Raw genomic sequence first — 20,617 nt, 5'->3', positions numbered from 1 at the left:
CAGTCTTATCAACGAGCTGGTAATGGAATTACAACTGAAGCAACTCGCTCAGATTCAGATTGGAAATCAAACAAACAAACCAACCAACAAGTGGCTTATCAATAACGTCATAAAAAAATGGAATTCTAATTAGAAATAACATTTAAAAGTACTACAAAATGAATATGTTATTGGCTGATTGTCTGACCGAGTGCTCGTTGAGCCCAGCTTATAGAGTGACTCATTGGGTCTAGGGTATGGCTATCACATGTTCATAGTTTTAATCAATGAAAATTAGCACGACATTAAACAATACTTTTCGATGCCGTTAGCTGCCGAAGCTCGTGATATAGCTGGGCCTGATCTTGGAAAGCACATAGCTATCACACACACTGGTAGACCCTCATTCTATAACCAAACACTGCACGCCTCGTTGAAGTTCTGGCCATCAAAATTGAAACACTATGAATAGCTTATATAAATATATTTATATATATGTGTATTTTCGTATGAGTACATTCACTGACATCATGTCTATAGAGTCATGAGTACTATGTGAGCACTATACAAAGCTGTCGCAGCGTAACGTAAACATTTGTCGTACCGAATCTTAAATTATGCATTTAAATTAACAAATGAAAGTAAAAATCACATTGAAGCTGGGCGCCATGAATAAAATACTGGCCCACTAACAATACGAGTATGAACGGGTCTATATGACATCATTTGTTTTGTAGTCTTGTCGTATTGAAGTAAAAAGGCAATGTGTAAATAACTTGTTAAATAATCATGTGGCTGACCACGAAATACCCTGTAATTAATAACTCTTAGCACATATGGCAGAGCCCCAACGTCACTCTATAAATTAAAAATTTCTATATAACTAAGGAATTACTTCGTTTAAGGCCATACAATTTGGAAGCCTTAAAGCTGGAATTGGCTTGGTAACATACTAAAATACTTCTCAATTTAGGATTAAGACAAAAAACCTAAGTTAAGTTATCTTCTCCATTGTTTTTGGTCTTAAATATCGTCATATAGTGAACAAAATGAATTTAAGAAATATAATATAAACTAAGAGCCAATTTACCCCATTTTGCCTACGCCAAAACTACAGGGTATACATAAAAAACAATTTATTTTGGAATGCATTGCAGGTCGTTAGTTAACTAACTTGAGACTCTCTTTTTCATTTTTATTTTGCCAGCAAGGCAATATCTATATATATATATATTTACTTGGGCCTTTCGCTATCTTTCTTTATTTTGTCTATGTTGTGCATTCAGCTCTGCGTTGATAATAAAATAATCGCCTATTATGCAATTTGTATGGAAATATTTGAGACTTGCCAACAAAGCAGCTAAGGTTAAACGCAAATTGAAGTTGACTCATGGCCGCAGCAAAACGTGACTCCCTCTATATATGTAGATAAATATGTGGGAACAAAGGGTGTATCTATGCTGCGTTGGTAACCCAACCCAATTTAATCCCGAATTCCCAGAAATTTTGAAAAAATCAACAAATAAAGATTAATCAAATATCATTGGATACCACTTACCAATGTTAACAATTTTGATGCCCTCATCCTGCAGGAATTTCAGGGCTACCGATACGTTCTCCAATTTCTGGCTGCGGAATGTTGGACGTTTGTTGTGTTTGGGCAAACGCTTCTGGGACAACACCTCGATGAGCGAAATCAGTCGGAGGCCATCGGATAGATCAGTTTCCAGATTGTTTATCGAACGATCGATCGTCTTCAGATGCTCATTGGCCCAGCGTGTGAAGGTGTTCTGTTGGATTTTCTTCCATTGGGCATCCTCGGCTAGATCACGTTCGGCCTCCATATCTTCGTCGAAGTTCTCCTCGTACTGTTCCGACTGCTGCTGATGATAATATTCGTTCGACTGTAAGTTTTGTGCGTTTGGGCAGAGAGCAACAAGTTAGGCAGGATATGGAAATGGACATGTGTAGGACAGAGCTAAAATAGTTAGGTGGGTGGATGGCCATTCTTTGCAGAAACAGAATTTGGAGTGTCGCATAGCAAATACTCTTTCATGGAGAATCCCTTATGAAGTGATTATAAAAGTTATATGATCAAGAAATTCGATAACTGAATCAAATCTCACATTATAGTCCGATACGCGTAATTCTTGGCAAAACTAAGGAACCCTTGACAAGGGCATTTAAGCCAAGTTGCATGGAAATGTCAACGCTGGAGCGTGGCAGATCGCATTCAAAGCGATATCTAGGTGTGGCAATGGACATAACGACGCCGACTTGTTCCAGTTATACGCTCACACACACAGTCGGGCAGCCAGACCACACAATCACACACACAATATAAGTTGAGTGGACATTCGTTCAACTTTCCACGCAAACGCTTCTTCAGGCCAGTGGCCCATAATATGCGTGACTGGTTCGCAGCGAAACTTGTATGCCCTACAATAAACTTATATGTGCTTGGTTAGACAGAAGTTCTATCAACTGGAAAAGTCATCAGAATGTATGGGACAGTTTATTACCCGTAAAAAATATCGTAAACTTAACGAAGAACGCACAAAAAGAAAAACAGACGATGAATGCAAGACATAAAAGGGGCAAAAGAAATTCACAAAACTTTGACTGTGTACGTGCGTGTGTGTGCGTGTGCCGGCAAGACCACCAAAATAGAGTAGGTAGCCAGAGTCGCCTGTCTGGCGAAAAAGGGCTAGAAAAAGAATTGGAGCGACTGAGACGGCGACGGCGGTGGCGGCGACTACAAGCGGCCAATTCGCCGTGCTCGCTGCGCAGCGTGTGAAGTTCATTAACATTTTCATTAATTGCGAAATGTTGCAATTAAAATACAAAAAATAAAGAACGAAAGGAAAGCTGTAAGCGCCCACAAAATTAATAAACTTGCGGAATTTGTTTAAAGCAAAACTAAATTAAAGGGAGACGCTGAAGGTAACACACACCTGCTCGGCTTGAAAGAGCTCGCTGTTGTAGTTGCTCGTTGGCTGCTGGGCGTAAAAACTTAAATTGCTAAAACTGTTGCTGTTGTTATTGTTGTTGCAATTGTTGTAAGCACACGCGGCGACTGCAGCAACGTTGCTCTGCAAATTTGGCGGGTTCTTTCTATAATTATTGTGATTTAGAAATATCGTCGCCTGCGTCTGCGCTTGACCGTTGACGTTTGTGTAATTCACGTTTTGCACTAATTCAGCAACAGGGGCAACCGCACCGATCTGTTGTTGTTGTTGCTGCTGGTGTTGGCGTTGCTGTTGGCTCCGATTGTTGTGAATTGTCGCTGTGTTTCTTTCCCGCTCGTCGCCGATAGCGTCGTTACTGTTGAGCGTACCGCCGTTAACTAACACCAACTGCTGATCGCTGTACATTTTGATGGCCGGTTTGTTGTTCGAGTTGATGGTGATGTTCTTGTTGTTGTTAAAATTGTTGCTGCTGGTGCCACTGATCGGAGCGCGGCGCTATCCTATCACACTCTGCGTTTCTACTTTATTGTTTATCGGTCTCTCTCACTCTCTCCCACTCTCTGGCGCGCACGCACGCACGCTTTTGCTCTCTTCGTCGTCTCTCACTTGCTCAATCTGGTTTGACTCTCTGATGGCGCGCATACGTTTTGCTTGTGCTCTTTGCTTACAGTATTTCAGCGGCGCGCTTTTTACACTCTACGCAAAAAGTTAGTATTCACGTTCGGTATATGTGTGCAAGAAAATAAATATTTAATATAGATATATAACTTTTGATCACATATATAGAAAATTCGTATAGATGGCAGTGTTGGGTTAATCAGCAAGAGTACCCTCAAAACTAAAACCTGACTCCAACTCTGATCTATGTTATGCTGACCGGTTTGTTATTGTTGTTGTTTTGTTTACCGGTCTGTCGGCGCTCTTTCTCTCGTGCTCCCTCTTTCTCTTTGCTGTGTGCTCTCAAAGCAAACTTTGTTTGTTCTACACTCTCTCGCTCTTTCTATATGCTACACATTGCACAAAATGTTGATTTACTTTGCTTAGCTGACAAATCTTAATATTTGTTTAAAATTGATTTGATAGTACATATATCTATAGTTTCGTTCGAAAGATTTTTAATTATAAGGCACCGAATATTATTATTTTATGAATTTTTAAAAATGTTGCTTTTAGTTTAAAGCATCGCCGTAAAGTATGCACCTTAATCTTGAAGGAGTTAATGAACAGGTAAAGATGACTTTGAATTTTAAAGATCAGTTAGACACCTTTTGCAAGTATAGTTGATTTTAGAAATGCAATATAAATAAATAGATAACCTATGTAATTTATATTGATAATAAAGTCAAGCAGTGAATCAGAGTGAATCCATCTATCTCACATTCTCCTTATATATATATATATATATATATATATATATATATATATATATATATATATATATATATATATATATATATATATATATATATATATAGTTATTGATCTTGAGTTTGTTTAAGCTTCATAAATTCCACTTTTCGTGAAATCTGCGTTCTCTATATAAAAAATAAATTCCATATGCTCAATATGATTCATGCATTCAACTCAAACATTTCACACACATACACACACTCGCGCGCACCCCAAAATGAGAATAAATAAGTGCATTCAAATATTTGGCATTTTTTTGCGGATCGCATTTGGCGAACACCTTTATTTTTTAAGGTGACTAAACCCAGTGGGTGGTGGGGGGCCGTGCCAGTCGAGAAATTTGAATGAGCGAAACAAATGATGCCTAAACGATCTTCTCTATATGGTAAGGAATTGCATATATTAGCCAAATTAGACAAAAGAAGAAGAAGAAAACAAACAAAAATTAAAGCCATTTTTCGAATGCTGATTGATTGAACAGCTGATCTTATTTATATTCTCGCCAAATTCTGGTTATGTTCAAATTAATCAGAAAGACAGAGAATTTTGAGCGCTGTCAGTCAGATACCAATCAATCTGATTGAAAATTGTAGATGCTACTGAATTGATTGAATCTCCCAATAAACTATTCATACCTTTCTAAAGAAGGTTTAGATAATATAGCAATGATTGATTGATTATTGATTGATTGATTCAAAAGTAACTCATATTATATGTAATTTACATAAATTTGTAAATTGGTGCAACAGAAAACCCAGTAACATATCATTCTAAATTATTAATATAGATTGATTGATGATTGATTGATCTGATTGGTTATATTATTATCAAATCCCATATTCCGATCATTTTCTTTTAACAAAATTACAGAAAAAAAAATTTAGCACATTGATTGAAGGTTGATGGTTTTGATGGATGATGTATCGAAACCCTTCAAGGCTTGATATAGATGAAACAAATTTTTGCTAATTTTAGCAATAAAAAATTTGAATAAATTTTGAATGCTATTTTATTGATGTGATTGATGATGTCGTCCTGTCATTAAATAATGAAAGACTTATTAATCTTAGTAAAATTAGTCAAAATGAAAACAAAACTAGAAATATACGCTTATATAATGTGTTGATTGATTGCACGTTGATTGAAGTTTTGTTAAGTTGATCATAAGGCAGCTCCAGCCTCGATCATTCTGACCAAATTAGTAAAATCGTAGCACATTATGATTGACTTTGACATCAAGTCCTTCATGACCAGCTCTCCCAAGGGAGCTACAGCTTGACCATTTAAAGTAGCCCAAGTGTGACTGACTGATTGACCTTAAAGTCGGCTAACACAAAATCGAGCCCAATATGGAAATAAATCCAAACGCGCGTCGCACCAAAAACAGTTGAGCAAGACGAACGTGAGGCGCCACTTGGCTCGTTTGCCTTGGGGGCATGAATCAGCAGCGCACCTAACGAAATGCTAAATAAATTTTCACTTCCATTTTAATTAATTTTAATTTATATGCAACTACAACACACACACACACACACACACACAGAGCGCGTAAATGTGCTCTAAAAATAAATTGACAAATATTCGAAATTTGTTTTTGTTTTTGTTTTTATGAAAAGGTAATGCAAACCACATGTCCTCCATTGCGACCCAAAATGAAAACAACTCGATCAACACTGGCCAAAAAGCATGCAAATGGAAAACTTGTCTAGGAAATTGTGTGCACAGGTGAAAAGAAAAGGTGGGACACAAAAACTCACTTTACGTGCTGCCATTTTTCGTTTTGATTCGTTTTCAGCTTTAAATATATATTTTTATTATTTTTTTTTTAAATACTGTTCACTCTGCACTTTGAGTCTATAATTATTAAATATTTCTCAAAATATTTATTTCAATATTTTCCTTTATTTATATATTTTATGAGCTGCGCGCGTTCTGTTCCGTTTGATTTGCTCGAGCGTTTTGTTCACTTTGGGGAACTTGACTTTGGCACTTGGTAAACGACTCGTTCTTGTTGTTTTTGTTGTTATTGTTGCTGTTGCTGTCGTTAGTCAGGTTGTAATCTTTAATGTTCTGCTCGTCGCAATTTCTCAGTTCGACTGAGTTCGGTTCGCCTCCTTGCTCAATGTTTTTATGCAGCCAAAACGCGCGCAGCTCTTTTATATATTTTTATTTCATTTTTTTTCTCTCAATTTCTTTATTATTATTTTCTCAGTATTTTACAGTAGTGGACATATGCCTAGCAGCAGTCAACGAAAATAAGTCAGAGGAAGAGCTAAAGCATATACATTTTAGTTTTTAATTTGTAATCAAATATTTTGTCAAAATTGCAGATGAAAATTTTTTTTTGTCGAATCTAAAGATTTTGATTGGACTATAAACCTTTGCAGCACTGAATTTGTAAGACTTAGTTATAATCTTCAAATTGATATATATTGAATTATAGCATATTATTTATAAGCTTATGGCTATACAAATTTCTGAGTTAAAAATTTCGAAAGAATTCGCATAGAAAATTTAAAAATAAAAATTTGCTTACTTAAACTAATAAATATTTTAAATTGTTAGGACGAAAAATTTCCAGACGTATTTGTATATTTTATATACAAATATATGTTCTATATATATATATATTAGATTTTCATACCAACAAAAATTGGATTTTTACTGTGGCCTTTACAACTTTTAAGCCTTTCACTTTAACTTTTGTATTGTTATATAAGCGCTACTGGTAAATCCTCTAAGCCAATCAGACTTGATTGAGATATACATGGCATTGCTTTCTGTCTGAAAGCATTGTTGGTTAGGATATATTTGTGAATATATAATATTACATATTAAACACAAATCTTAAAGTATGTAAGGTGTATAGGAACCATCACAAATATATTTTACAAAATTTGAATATATATCGTATATGGAAAAGATGACATATATACACAGAGAAAATATGCTGCAAATGCTTCTATTCTACTAACGCGCTCTGTGCCGATCATCAATACATAATTTCTTCAATATTTATTTTGCTGCATGTTTTGTGCTTTGTATTTTCGCTGCTTGCAGCGCACAACGACAACGACAACGAGAATGACGTCGACGTCGCTGCTGACGTCGACTGCACTCTTGACTCTGTGCTCAACAGCAGTTCGCAGCGAAAGCAGCGACAGCAGCAGCAGCAACTTTTGGCGATATTCCCCAACAACAAAAAAAACTTTGGATGATTTTTGCGCGCAGCTGATTTTGTTGTTCTTTTATAAATAGATGCAATTGTTGTAGTTGTTGTTGTTATTGTTGTTAGGCATGCTTGATTTGTTGCCAATTGCAGGCGTATTGTCATTTGCCACCAGACCCCTCCCTAGGCAGACATTCCCCTCTACTCGTGACTCATAATTTGCGCTTGAAAAGTCCACCAAAAAATATATGTTTTTCGTATAAATAACATAAATATATTATAATAGTTGGCCAGACTTCATAAAAAAATATGAAATGAGAGAAAAGAAATGATGCTGGTGTTGCATGTTGTTTGCGGCATGTCGTATGACTAATTCACATGACCAAATCAGCTTATAACATAAACTCTTTGATTTTATTCGCATTTTGCTGTTTTGCGGGGTTCAAAAAACTTTTCGCAAAATCTGCGAAAATTTATGTTATTTATATTAAATTAAAGATGAAATAGACCGCGTTCCTGGTCAACTGAATTGTGTCTTTTCGTTTGCAATAATTTCGATTGTTTTTTCAGTTAGAAAGACTTGAGGAATATACATATACATACACAAAAACAACTACACACATGTACATTCATTTATATCTATTTAGCTGAGCCAAAATAAATGCAAATTATGTATGAGATTCTTGCAAAATTCTATAAAAAAGTGAAAAAATGGGTAAAGTTATCCATTTTACTATTGAATTACAAGAAAACTATTGCAAAAGTCGTTAATACTTTAGTGTTTGCTTAAAGAATTTTTTTTGTTTATTGTTTTGTTTTATTTTTAGTAAACTTCGAAATTTTAAAGGCCTTGTCTACTTGTCTGTCACGACGAGACCATATGCCACGTTTACACTTAATCTTCATACAGTTCCCCACTTTGAATCAACATTTTTAAACATAAAATGCCACTAAAATTTGTTAGAATAATTTTTTCTTTATATTCGAAATTCTGTATGGAAGTTGCCGACATAGAAAATATTCCTTATCAAATGAAATATCAATATTTATCAAATTTGAAAAAGGTACTATATTCAAAATGATTTATAACTAATTTCAGAGTCCTTATTCCTTATGAGGTAAACAGAAAGACAGATGAACACCGGAGCCAGACAGATGGACAGACTTAGCTCAATTTTCCGTTTTATATTAAAAAATTAAAAAATTGTATATACACATAATATAAGGCTGATAACGAAATGTCTTGTTGTCTTCAGTCTTCAGTCTTTAAGTAATATTGGATTGACGCTGCTTTGAATTTTCATTTGAGATCAATCAGTTGATCAGATGACTTAATCCGATAGTTTAACGCGTTCGCTGAACTTTGACTAGTTTTAAGTCGAATCTTAACAGCCAGTAATTGATTAACTTATATTGAGATCTTATGATAGTTTGCCTGAAAGTTTTATACCTTTTACTACCCATTTCAAATGCTTTTTACACGCCTTCAAATATCAGAATTTGTATTCAAATTAAGACAAAATTCTTCACATTTATGTTTGCCAGGAAACGACTTTGAAAATAAAATAATTTCCATATAATTTATATTAGTTATAGTTTCATTTTTGTTGCTGCCAAAATTTTATGGCTTGTCAGCAGCTGTTTATAATTTAATGTTACGCATACGCCGCGTTGGCGTCTTCCAATTATTCACGTGCATACAATTGGCTAAAAGTGTCTCTCTCTCTCTCTTTCTGTCGTTCACTCTCTCATACGCACACACACATATATATTCACTCGCTATTTTGCCTTTCGACGCGGCCAAAAATAAAGCCCATTTCATGTCCATAAAAACAATTGCGAAACATAAAAATTGCTCGCAATATTTCAAAATTCTTTAGAGTTCATTTCGGAAATGGTTTATAAATCTTCTCAGGTGCGCTGAGGCGTGCAACTGTATCTAAATAAAGAACCAACTACATTGTTAGACCAGAGCATCTGGCGCTACATCTGGCCAGACTGGGGACTCCAGCGCGCACTCGAGAGGCGCCTGTCAAAAATATCAAAAACCCAGCAAAAAAAATGGCAACAATTTTGCAAAATCGAAAATAAATGCTCAGAAATTGAATCATCTAGACTAGATGTATACATATATTTATACATATATTCATTTGCTTGCACACAGTTTTGAACACGTACGTAAATACATATATATTTAGGTATATATGTTCATATTACGACTATTTGTTGCCTTCAAAAGGCAAACATCTCTGCACATACTTTGACATTTTTTCACTCGATCTCGTCTCGTTATGCACTAATTGAGTAATTATTGGGCGCTATATGTCCACCACACGCGCTTACATATAGTATATCGCTTATATATGCGTATATATATGCACGCATATGTATATATAGCTACACGTTTTTGTTTTGGCACTTGAATCGTTCGATTGCGTATACGCCGCGTAGTCCCTGTTAGACGTTAGCCACGGCACGCAAATGCTCCGCACACTTCGAAGTCAATGCAGCAACTGAAAATTCTGTTTTTCGAAAATTCTCAGCCATTACCATGCCATATATATATTTATATACATATATATAAATATATATAACTGAGCATTTGAGAGCGTCTAGCAAAAAATTATTTCGAAAATTATATATTCGTCTATACATATAATTATTTTCAGTATTTCCATATATTTTTGAGCAATTCTTGACAGCACCCGCCTCGAGCATTTCACGTCTTTCGAACATGACTAACTGTGTGTTTGGGTCTACCTGTCCTTAATTAGAGCAGCGACACGTGTCTTTTAGGCGCGCATACGCAGCAGACAAACTTATTTGACACTGACAAACTCGTAAATCAAAATCCAAATAACATTTGTTCGCTGACGCACAACTCTTTTTTCTCAGCTAATTTCCTGTTGAATCCAATCAAATCGATATTCGATACGAAGGCAGAACTTAAAGCAAATATGCATGGATTTGGCTCTTGACTAGAAAATATTGGGAAAATTGTTTGTTCTTCTTCAGTTTGTCCAATCGAGTCGAAACTTATTTTCATCTCTGTGAAACAAATTGCTTAACATGTGATTCATGCATTGGGATATACTTTGATATATGCTAGACTTGGAAATACCCTAACTTCCAGATCGAATTGCGGTTTGTAAGTTTCTCATATAGGGTAGAGGGCCATGGCAATGGAGTTTAGGTATTTTTCGGCAAACAAATGAAAGCAGAATATTCATCTTAAAATGATGTAGCTCAAAAAAAAATGGTAGCAGAATTAGTAAATAATTTTTTTAAATTTTCCTCATCTTCGAAATTTTATTTTGTTTAAAAATTAATTTCAATCAATTGTGGAGCAAAATTGGTGCAAAGCTTAGAAAAAACACAAGTCATAAATTCAATTTCAAATAATTTAATATTTAATTTAATTTACCTCGTAATATTTTAATAAAAATGTAAAAAAGTCAACTGTTTACAGAAATAGTCTCATATATATGGCAAATACTAAAGTCTTTACAAAATTTGCTTTTGCAATGTAGATTGAGGGTAGTCCAGCACCGCGCAGCGATGCATTTGGACATCGAAAACGCCGCCTTTAACAGTGATTAGGCCAACGCCTTGGAAGGGTAAGCGATGGCAGAACTTTGTATAGTGCCGTCCATTTATAGCTATTACATAAAAGTCAATTGTGACGAGCACCTGAATGGTAAAACGTTCGCCTTTTCGGAATGGGTTTGGCGTGGAAATCTCTTCACGGTTCCACTCATTGCACAGTCTGCTATTGCGTAGGAAATGATTCTTCTTGAATCGAGACTTCATGTGCAAGGGAATATCCCTTGTATCATTCGCAAACAGAAAGGATATCTCGAATCTATGGATGATGTTTGATTATAAAGCAAACTTTGTGTGCGATTCAAACTTATTAAACTTACTCTTCACATTTCCTATCAATTTTACCACTGAACAGAAAACTGTCTCCCTCGTTGAGTGGCTCAACCTCGGCCTCGACAAAGTGCGGCTCAAACTGTACGGTAGGTGCAGGCTAAAGTGGGGTAAATAGAGATTTTTTATTAGATTATGATTAAGATAAGAGAGCAAATGCTAAATATATACAAAGATAAGACAATAATTCTATGTCAGAGAGACTGAAAATAATTTCAATGGATTTTTATGTTCTGTTAGGCTTTAGGCAGCGAAAATGTTATACTCTATATATATTAAAGATTGACATTGTTTTAATTCTAGAGAAGTAGCTACGGTCACAAAGGCCTTTGTCATATGGCTAAATGGACTGCTGGGAATTTCTTCAGACAGTCAGAATGCCAGAGGAACATTCTTTGAAAGTGAATATGCTCAGTATTGAGAGAGATCACGTAATTTTTATTCTCTGATATGTAATAAGGTTTGTCTCATACTAAATTCTCACTGACAACTTTAATCTATAATAAATAAAATTAATATATTGAATACGTACCAACAAATCTAGATAACGATTCGGATAGCTGCGGATCTCAGAGCGATGTATGCGTATGTCATCCGCATTACCTTTCACTTGAAGATAACGAACTTTATCATAAGAAAGTCGATGATCAAACGGCTCCATGTGATGGCCATTGAAGGACATCAGGTAAGAGTGCTGTGTGATGAGCACCTGAATGGCGAAGCTCTCGCCTCTCTGGAAGAGGAATGGCAGTGTCGAGTGCAGCTCCTCGCGAGCCCATGAGCCGCGCACCTTGCTGTTTCGTACAACAGTTTGAGTCCTGAAGCGGGGATTGATGTGCAGAGCCACATCATTATTGTCCAGCACAAAGTTGACGGAGAAGCTAAGAATTGGCAACTTTTTAATATTAAGTGACTTGAGAGTTGTAAGTGCGATTGTACCTTTCAGCATTTGGCAGGATTCTGCCCGTAAACAAGTAGCTGGCGCCCTCGTATAGCTGGCCAATTTCAGTCCTGTAGCTTGCTATATGGAAGATGGGCATAGAAAAGAGTTTACTTAACGACTTAAGATATTTGATGGAACTTACGATCTGTATTGTCAAACGCATCAATAAGCACGATTGCTAATTCGCCAACCATGGGGCCATTGGGTCTGGTGCCAGGATAAGTTTGAGCTTGATAGACGCAATCACCAGGATGTATCTCAGCGGGAACACTCTCATAGCCAGGATGCACCTCGGCGGGTGTGCTTTCAATGCCCGGATATACCTCAGCCGGAAAAGATTCAGTGCCAGGATAAACCTCAGCGGGCACACTCTCAACAATTGGATAAACAACTATGGGAGCAATGGGCTCGATGACAGGATCAGGCACAGGCACAGGCATAGGCACAGGCACAGGCACAGGCGTAATGGGCACAACAATGGGAATGCTAGAAAGATCACGTTTAATTTCAACATTATAAATAGGGCTAAAAGTAGACTTTAAACTATGAATAGTTTTGCATACTTTTAGGGATTTATACTCCAAGTAAGCACTATCCATATATGCATATATTCTCATGTATAAATGAATCTAATCAACACTCACCTGTTGGGATCAGTTTTGGGTCGCAGTGGTGCGCCATCCTTGAGCTTGCAGTTGGGATACTGCGCCAGGTATGTCATTACGGACTGCTCATCCACATTGGGATCGACCAGTTCCTCGGGCTTGATCAGCTGATGCACATCCAACCATGCATCAGCGAGCTCCATAGCCTCAGTAGCGTTCTGCACCGAGTTCTCGGGATGCCACAACTCCCAGTCGGGACACAAGCCGGGCGCACAGGCATCAACCAGAGCGCCCATTGGCTTGCCCGTGGTCCAGTCCTTGGTGAAGTTGTTGATGGACATGTAGGGTATCTTGAATTGGATCCAGCCCAGCAGACTGCAGAGCCCAAGATTAGATGAAAAATATGCTAAAAGAAGGTAGGAAATACCGACCGTTGTTTGGGCGTTTGAGTTGTTTCTGCCGGTGGCTTCTCCTCATCGCCTTCCCACACGGGCATCGAGATGGAGTAGTGCAGAATGAGCGTCCAAATGAGACCCATTATCAGCTTCACTCTGCCATCGACTATATCCGTAGAGTCTGCAATAGTTACAATTGAGTAGGAGTACATCGTATGGCTTAATCCCAGTCCACTTACCTATGTTAACAATCTTGATGCCCTCGTTCATGAGAAAGGTGAGCGCAATCGATACGTTGTCCATTTTCTGGCTGCGGAATGTTGGGTGTTGGCTATGTGAGGGCAACTGCTTTTGGGAGAGCACCTCGACGAGCTGAATCAGACGCAGCCCATCCGACAGATCCGTTTCCAGACTGTCGATGGAGCTGCCAACGGTCTTCAAGTGCTCGTTGGCCCAGCGAGTGAAGGTATTCTCCTGGATTTGCTTCCATTGGGCGTGCTCGCCTAGATTATGTTCCGCCTGCATATTGAACTTTTCTTTGTATGCTGTCGAATGCTTGATAAGCTTCAAGTTTCAGTTTATTTGTTATGTTTCGCAATCGTTTGGTAACTTTTTTGCCGATTTAATGCTTTCACCGTGACAATTTCTGATCGACTGAACAGGTTGCGCCTGCTAACGCCCATGTTTTAATGAATACAACAAATTGATGTGTACCCTGTAACTAATTAAAATCTCTAATGGGGTATAACAGACTTGAGATTGTTTGTGCTCCTTAAATTTATGTCTGACAGGAATATCAATAACTTATCGCTATCTAAGTCATTCTTTTAGAAAGTAAGCAGAACATAGTTTTAAAAATTTAATTCAATATTCGAAGAATCAGTTTATGGTTTGAACCTGCAGCCTCTATTAAGTTAAGCCCGAGTTCACATACAAATATATATATAGAAGTCTTACATCAAAGGGTATTTTCTGGCCACTCCCTACCTCCTATCTCATTGCTTATCAGCCACAATATCAATTAAAAAAAAAACAAAAAAACAATTGAGCGACTCGTATATAAAGATAAAAGGCGTGACTAAAACTCAAACAAAGTTTTCGCAAACAAAAATTTGTCATATTTTTTTATGTCAGCTTCTTATGTATTATCAATATGTGAACTTTTATTTTTTGCTTCAAAGAAATTTGGTATTGGGCTACGATAAGTGGGAAAAACTTCACTGAATCATGCTTAACTGACGGCATTATTTTTAAATAAGATCCAAGCTCTAGCAGCTGTCTGTGCAGTAACCATAACAGTATTTAGTATAATTTATTTATTTTTAAAACATTTGCAAGTAATCTTATCAATTGGAAGATACCAAAAGTTTCTTTGTTTTTATTCTACCTGAAGCATTTAAGTGAAATATCTTTGATTTGGCAAACAGTGCGAATCAAAGGCTCACCTTAAGGTACTTTCTGTTACGTTTGTTTACCACAATTATACCGATTAGAGTCTTTCTTCCGGTTGTTGTACGCGTTTACAATTCGATAAGGAATGTATTAACTAATAATATATATAATAATAGTTATGTTTATATATATATTTATATACATGTATATATATATATATATATATAAACATAAATATAAACCTGCGTAGAAAGAAAAAAATTTTTTTTTGTAATCCACGGAAATTCAACATAATTTTTGAAAAGTTTTGTAGAGTCTTCCAATATTTATATATGTATATTTATAAATAATAATAATTTTTGCTCAATTTTAAATTTACTATATTTTTTGTTTTGCAGGAATACTAAGCAGTAAAAATAATAGTATTCGTTTTTTTTTAATTAAATTGAATTTATATGAATAAAATAAAAAAACTCTCCTAGCGGTGCTATTAATGTTTTATTTCCATCGTAATAATTTTAAGCTACGCCCACTAGTAAATGTCTATAACCTAGACACAGTTATAAAGAGGTTGTCTACAGAATTTTTTTGTATTCGCAATCTGATAGAACCGATAAAACAATCTGCAAATTATAATTACATAATAATAGCATTTAAATTGTATTTTCTGAATGACGAAAGGCAGTTAGTTAGTTAAAGTCGTTTGGGAGCTGAGTTGTAACGATGTATAGATCTTCTTAGGCGGCGGGTGACGATGTTGTTAATAAGCATGTCTATGGCAAGGAGTTCTTGTTTTAACTTTCAAGTCATTCCATGTGGGCCTTGGGCTTTGGCTCGGATTAGGTTTCATTGTTTAAGTGGAGTAAATGTTTATCAGCAAATTGATAGGCCTTTTTGTCACTTCAAAAGATTAACTCAAACTTTTTTTCGATCACTTATAGCTGCCCTTAAAAACTCATATTTCTTCAATAATCTTGGAACTTAGAGTGACCGAATTGTGATTGCTTGAACTATATAGGTGTATGATAGAATCATTATCACCCATAATCGTAATACCCATTGCTAGTTTTTTACTTGTTTTTATGTATATATTTACCTATATAAATTATACTTGTATATATATATATGTATATAGACATAAGTATTGGTTTATTAATTAAGTATATGTTTTTGAATCAGCGCATATATACAATTTAATATATGAGCATAAAATTTCACATTTACATAGACAGTTATCAGCGCTAAGAATCACTTGATAATGGAAAAAATCCTTCGCGTATCGCAGAGTACAAAAATAAACATATTTTTTTAATAAATTAAACTAATTTAAATTGTATAAGTCTTGGAGCTCAATTAATAGCTCAATTAATAGTCTGCTGTTGCAGCCCTGCACATCTGCCATTGCCTGATACAGTGCGCCGTATCCATTCGCTGTAGTAGCGCAAATCCATGAATACGTCGGGCACACCCTGTGCACAGGGCACCATGAAGTTGAGTATGCCAACTAGCTGATCCTTGTAGACCAGCGGACCACCTGTGTCGCCGTGGCAGGCACCAATATTCCGTTGTCGATAGGCGCACACATGACACGCTCCCAGCTGAACATCTTCGTAGCTATCGAGCAGCGCCTCACACTCCTGCCTCGTAATGTGCTGCTGTTGCACGCGCTGCAGCAGCGTGGGCGTGGCACCGCCCGCCGACTGCGTGCCCCAGCCGGTAAAGAGTAGCTCTGAGTTACCAGTGGGCCAGGAGCCATTCACCAGCTGCACAGCCTGAGTGAGTGCATCAAAGGCAATGCTCGCATTTAGCTGAAGCAGCGCAATGTCATTGTGATACTTGGGCCGATCGTAGCTGCAGTGCAGATAGATGGCAGCGGGATAGTGCACGGCGCCCGGCTCAGTGTAGCGTGTGGTGCCCATGGCCACGCGCAGTCGATCCGCTGGCCAACCACTCACACAATGCCCCGCCGTGAGTATCCAACTGGCTGAGATTATCGCTCCGCCACAGAGATGGCTGCCAGTTAGCGTTTGCAACGAGATCTGATAGGGCGCATCGCCTACCGCAGCATTCTGGCCGCCCACAATCAACTCAACGGGGCGTGGCAGCAGCAACAGCAGCAGCATGAACGGCAGTAGACAGAGCTTGTACTGTGTCATAGTTGACAGCCAAGAGCAGACTGAACGATTTGTTACCCTGCGATAAGGTGGATTGCCTTTGCAGCCAATCGGAACATAAGTGTTTTAGATATCGACAATAAACTGATTTATGACTACATCAATTAACGGTCAAGCAATACTCTATAAAATACTAAGATAAAAAAGTTAACAATATTGATAAAATTTAGGTATTTGATTATATTTCTACGAGGTATGTTCGAGAAGTATCGTGAACTTGGATTTCCGTGAGTTTCATGTGTTGCACTCTTGATTTATTTTATGATGTCCATGATTATAAATTTGGCCAAAGGACGACGATTGAGGCGATAAAGAAGGCATCGAAGGAGAAGCTGAAGATTACAAAAAATATATTTTGAAGTGCTTTGAGAATCTAAAGGAACGTAGCCACATGTGTAAATTGAAGAAAATAAATATATTAATATTTTTAAAATATTTAATATAATATTTTTAAAAAATTAAAGAACCCCGAAATACTTTTTGAACTCACCTCGTAAGCAATGCAAAGTTTATACAAAACAAGTGAACTCGATTAAAAAGAGATGCAGAACTCCACAATTTCTGGATTGTGATAAACACACCAGTTGTAATATCAAAGCGTAGTACTTGCCTTTTAATTTATAACTAAATCTTTCAACTATAAAAGAATAAAAAATATATATAAATCTTAATCAAATATCCACTTGATACCTGGGCAACTTTAAATAACGCTTCTGATGCAATGTCATACAACAGAAAACTAGAAAAAATATACAACAGAAAACTAGAGTCTCCAATGTGGAAGTTGTACTACGCTTCCATATAGTAGAATATGTGATAAGGAGATCTGTGATAGTTTGTATGTCGTTAGTTAAATAAATAACAAAAACCCAGAACTCATAGACTTAAAGACAGCCAAGATGCATAGCAGAGCGCTCGATATGATTTTAACTTTTAAAAGTTGAAGTTGAAAAGTTTCCGTAAACCAATTGCCTGATAGCAGATCCGAGAGCCAAAGCTATAGCATAGTAAATCATACCAATTATTATAGAATTTATCACTAGATATATTAAAATTTATCACTAGATACCACGCTAAAAAGTTTTATCATCCTGCCTAGTTAATTTGCTCCCAATAAATCTAGTTTTGTATTAGTTGATAAAGCACGGAAATGAACCTTATAAGAACTGGACTTGGTCAGCAAGAAAAACCCAAGTACGTTATGAGTATGCAATGGTCTGGCTATCGCTAGACCCAGCTATGGCAACCATAAACTGTCGAAGGCATTCATAAAGTTGGCCTGATAAAAAGTCGGGCAAATAAAGCTTCGATAAAACTCTTACAAAATTTTTGCATTTTAGTCTGTGTTGGCTATTCCTACGGAAAAGATGAAATTGCTTCACATTTGCCTGATCCTTGCGCTGCTGCAGCAGCACTCCAAGGCCAAGCGGCTGTTGGAAATGGATGTAGCTGGCAGAGCGTCTATCGAGGGGCGCATTGTGGGTGGCCAGGCGGCAGAGATTGGCTACGCCAAGTATCAGGTCTCCCTGCAGCCCGTTCTGGGCTATCACAACTGCGGCGGCGCCATACTCAACGAGCAGTGGATCATTACGGCTGGTCACTGCGTCGTCACCTTCCCGCCCGAGTTTATTGTTGTGGTCACAGGCACGAACCGCTATGCAGAACCCGGCGGCGTCTACTACGCGGAGGAGGTGCACGTCCATTGCATGTACGACAAGCCCTATATGCACAATGATATAGCCCTAGTGAAGGTTAGCAAAAACATCACCTTCGACGAGCTGACCCAGCCCATAGCGCTGCCCGTGGGGCCGGTGCGTGAGGGCGCTGAGATTGTGCTCACCGGCTGGGGGTCTGAGGTACCCAACGGCAATGCCAATGAGAATCTGCAAAAGATTTCATTTGGCTTTGTCAAGCTGGACGAGTGCCTGGCCATATTCAATCAAACGAGCAGCATGGGCGTGGGTCACATATGCACCTTCTCCAAGGAGGGCGAGGGCAGCTGCCACGGTGACTCAGGTGGACCGCTGGTGAGCAACGGCTACCTGGTGGGTGTGGTCAATTGGGGCAGACCCTGCGCCAAAGGCTTTCCGGATGTGCAGGCCAATGTATACTACTACTTGGACTGGGTTCGCAATGTGATCAGCGGCAATGCCAAGTGCACCACATGAGCTTGAGATGAAATAAAGATTTAATTATTGTTTGAATGGAAATGGATTCGCTTTTCTTTTATTTCAATCATACGCCGTAGTTGCTCGCATAGCAGTGACAATCCTTGCAGGACGATGACGCCTTTGTGCGTCGTATCCAGTCGCGATAGTAATAGGCCGACGCATAGCTGTCCGGATAGCCAATGGCGCAGGGGTGTCCCCAGTTGACCAGGCCATAGAGTATGCCATCCCAGGCAACTGGACCACCCGAGTCGCCATGGCATGCGCCCTGACCCTGATCAGTCAGCGTGCATATGTGCCCGGGTCCATTAAATACATCCCCGCCCATGATCTCCTGACACGAGTCATAGTCCACATACGTGAGTACTGCCTGCTGCAGCACATCGGGCGTGTCGCTGCCAAATACCGTGGAGCCCCATCCCGTCAGCAGAAGCTGCGATCCATTGGCCAGCGGCGCATCTGGCAACGTGGCAGGCTGAGTGTACTCATTCCACTTGATCGAATCGTTGAGCCGTATCATCGCAATATCGTTGTGATAGTCGGGCGCATTGTAATTGCAATGCACCCAATGCTCCTCCACGAAGTACTTGGCATCAGGCTTGTCCCAGAGTATTGAGCCAGTTGCAACGCGCAGATAGGTTGGATTGTAGCCATAGACACAATGGGCAGCCGTGAGGACGTGGTATTCATCGATGATGGCGCCTCCGCACATATGATCGCCATACATGCCCTGCAGCGAGATCTGATAGGGCGCCTGGCCCAGCTTCGCATCGCTGCCGCCTACTACACGTGGGTCAAAGTCGCGCCGGGACAATTTGTTCAGCTGCTCGGCAGTCAGCTCCGGCATTCGTTTACCCTCAGCCGGAATGCTCCAGCTGAGCAGGCATAGCACTACTACTACAACTATTCCAAAATCTTTCCACATTCTGACAGCTCAATCTGAGAACGCGTATTAAACGCGCCTCCGCGTCGTGATTTCGCTTTTATACTCTGCTTGCTTGTGAGCTGATCATAAATCGGCCTGGATGTTGTCCCACTGTCCCACTCGATATCTAGCCCATAAAATGATATAGACGTGTTCTGATTACGACGGCAATTAATATCGCTGTCGGACACTAACTTGATGACTCGACTTGAAAGAGCACCACATAGCTTCCAGCATGAAGACCCACAAATACCCTAAGACAACTGGACTCAAAAGTTTGAAATTTCTTTTTCAAATTTTGCGCAAAACTTAGATATTGAAGCTGAAATTTGTGTTTAGCATACTTTTGGGCGTGGCCCTATGCGTTGAGGTAAAAGAGGGACATCTTAGCGAAGCTAAATATTTACAAAAGGGAAGAAAAGGCGAGACTAGTCCTGGAGGAGTTGCCTCAACCAACTTTGTATATACTGAACAGATTATAACTTTCATAAGATTTCTAGTCTTTAAAACTGTGTTCTGATGTTAATAGTAGTAATATACATTTAGGCATAGCTA

At 38.3% G+C, this 20,617-nt stretch overlaps 5 protein-coding genes across 10 annotated transcripts in view; 1 reads left to right on the top strand and 4 right to left on the bottom strand.

Annotated features, from left to right (window-relative positions):
• LOC111594610 (filamin-A) overlaps positions 1 to 9,908 on the bottom strand; it is a 41,455-nt gene extending 31,547 nt beyond the window's left edge. For 2 of the 6 annotated variants that reach the window (XM_023307985.2, XM_023307986.2), the window contains exons 1-3: positions 9,787 to 9,908; positions 2,934 to 3,644; positions 1,538 to 1,883 (exon numbers count right to left, since the gene is read on the bottom strand). In XM_023307985.2, the coding sequence (XP_023163753.1) occupies positions 1,538 to 1,883; positions 2,934 to 3,353 (766 nt within the window). In that variant the 5' untranslated portion in view covers positions 3,354 to 3,644; positions 9,787 to 9,908. The remainder of the gene's footprint in view (positions 1 to 1,537; positions 1,884 to 2,933; positions 3,645 to 9,786) is intronic. The other 4 variants (XM_023307990.2, XM_023307991.2, XM_023307987.2 and 1 more) reach the window with 3 other exon arrangements.
• Positions 9,909 to 10,956: 1,048 nt separating this feature from the next.
• Positions 10,957 to 12,847, bottom strand: LOC111594495 (32 kDa beta-galactoside-binding lectin-like). Its single transcript, XM_030224767.1, has 5 exons — positions 12,546 to 12,847; positions 12,400 to 12,481; positions 11,993 to 12,341; positions 11,451 to 11,560; positions 10,957 to 11,389 (listed from the first exon to the last, which is right to left on the bottom strand). Exons 1-5 carry the CDS (start codon positions 12,841 to 12,843, stop codon positions 11,032 to 11,034), a joined length of 1,197 nt encoding a protein of 398 aa, XP_030080627.1. The 5' UTR covers positions 12,844 to 12,847; the 3' UTR covers positions 10,957 to 11,031.
• Positions 12,848 to 16,047: 3,200 nt separating this feature from the next.
• On the bottom strand, positions 16,048 to 16,957 carry LOC111594496 (chymotrypsin-2). Its single transcript, XM_023307807.2, has one exon. The coding sequence runs from the start codon at positions 16,949 to 16,951 to the stop codon at positions 16,157 to 16,159; it is 795 nt and encodes a 264-aa protein (XP_023163575.2). The 5' UTR covers positions 16,952 to 16,957; the 3' UTR covers positions 16,048 to 16,156.
• Positions 16,958 to 18,314: 1,357 nt separating this feature from the next.
• On the top strand, positions 18,315 to 19,209 carry LOC111594476 (chymotrypsin-2). Its single transcript, XM_023307777.2, has one exon. The coding sequence runs from the start codon at positions 18,337 to 18,339 to the stop codon at positions 19,135 to 19,137; it is 801 nt and encodes a 266-aa protein (XP_023163545.2). The 5' UTR covers positions 18,315 to 18,336; the 3' UTR covers positions 19,138 to 19,209.
• On the bottom strand, positions 19,163 to 20,079 carry LOC111594475 (chymotrypsin-2). The gene has a single exon (XM_023307776.2). It carries the CDS (start codon positions 20,060 to 20,062, stop codon positions 19,205 to 19,207), a length of 858 nt encoding a protein of 285 aa, XP_023163544.1. The 5' UTR covers positions 20,063 to 20,079; the 3' UTR covers positions 19,163 to 19,204.
• Positions 20,080 to 20,617: the final 538 nt, after the last annotated feature.

Source organism: Drosophila hydei, unplaced genomic scaffold (assembly GCF_003285905.1).
Source record: "Drosophila hydei strain 15085-1641.00,03,60 unplaced genomic scaffold, DhydRS2 tig00008119-arrow-pilon, whole genome shotgun sequence".
Taxonomy (NCBI): domain Eukaryota; kingdom Metazoa; phylum Arthropoda; class Insecta; order Diptera; family Drosophilidae; genus Drosophila; species Drosophila hydei.
Note: the sequence above shows the minus strand (reverse complement) of the source record. Positions and strands in the feature narration are given on the sequence as shown.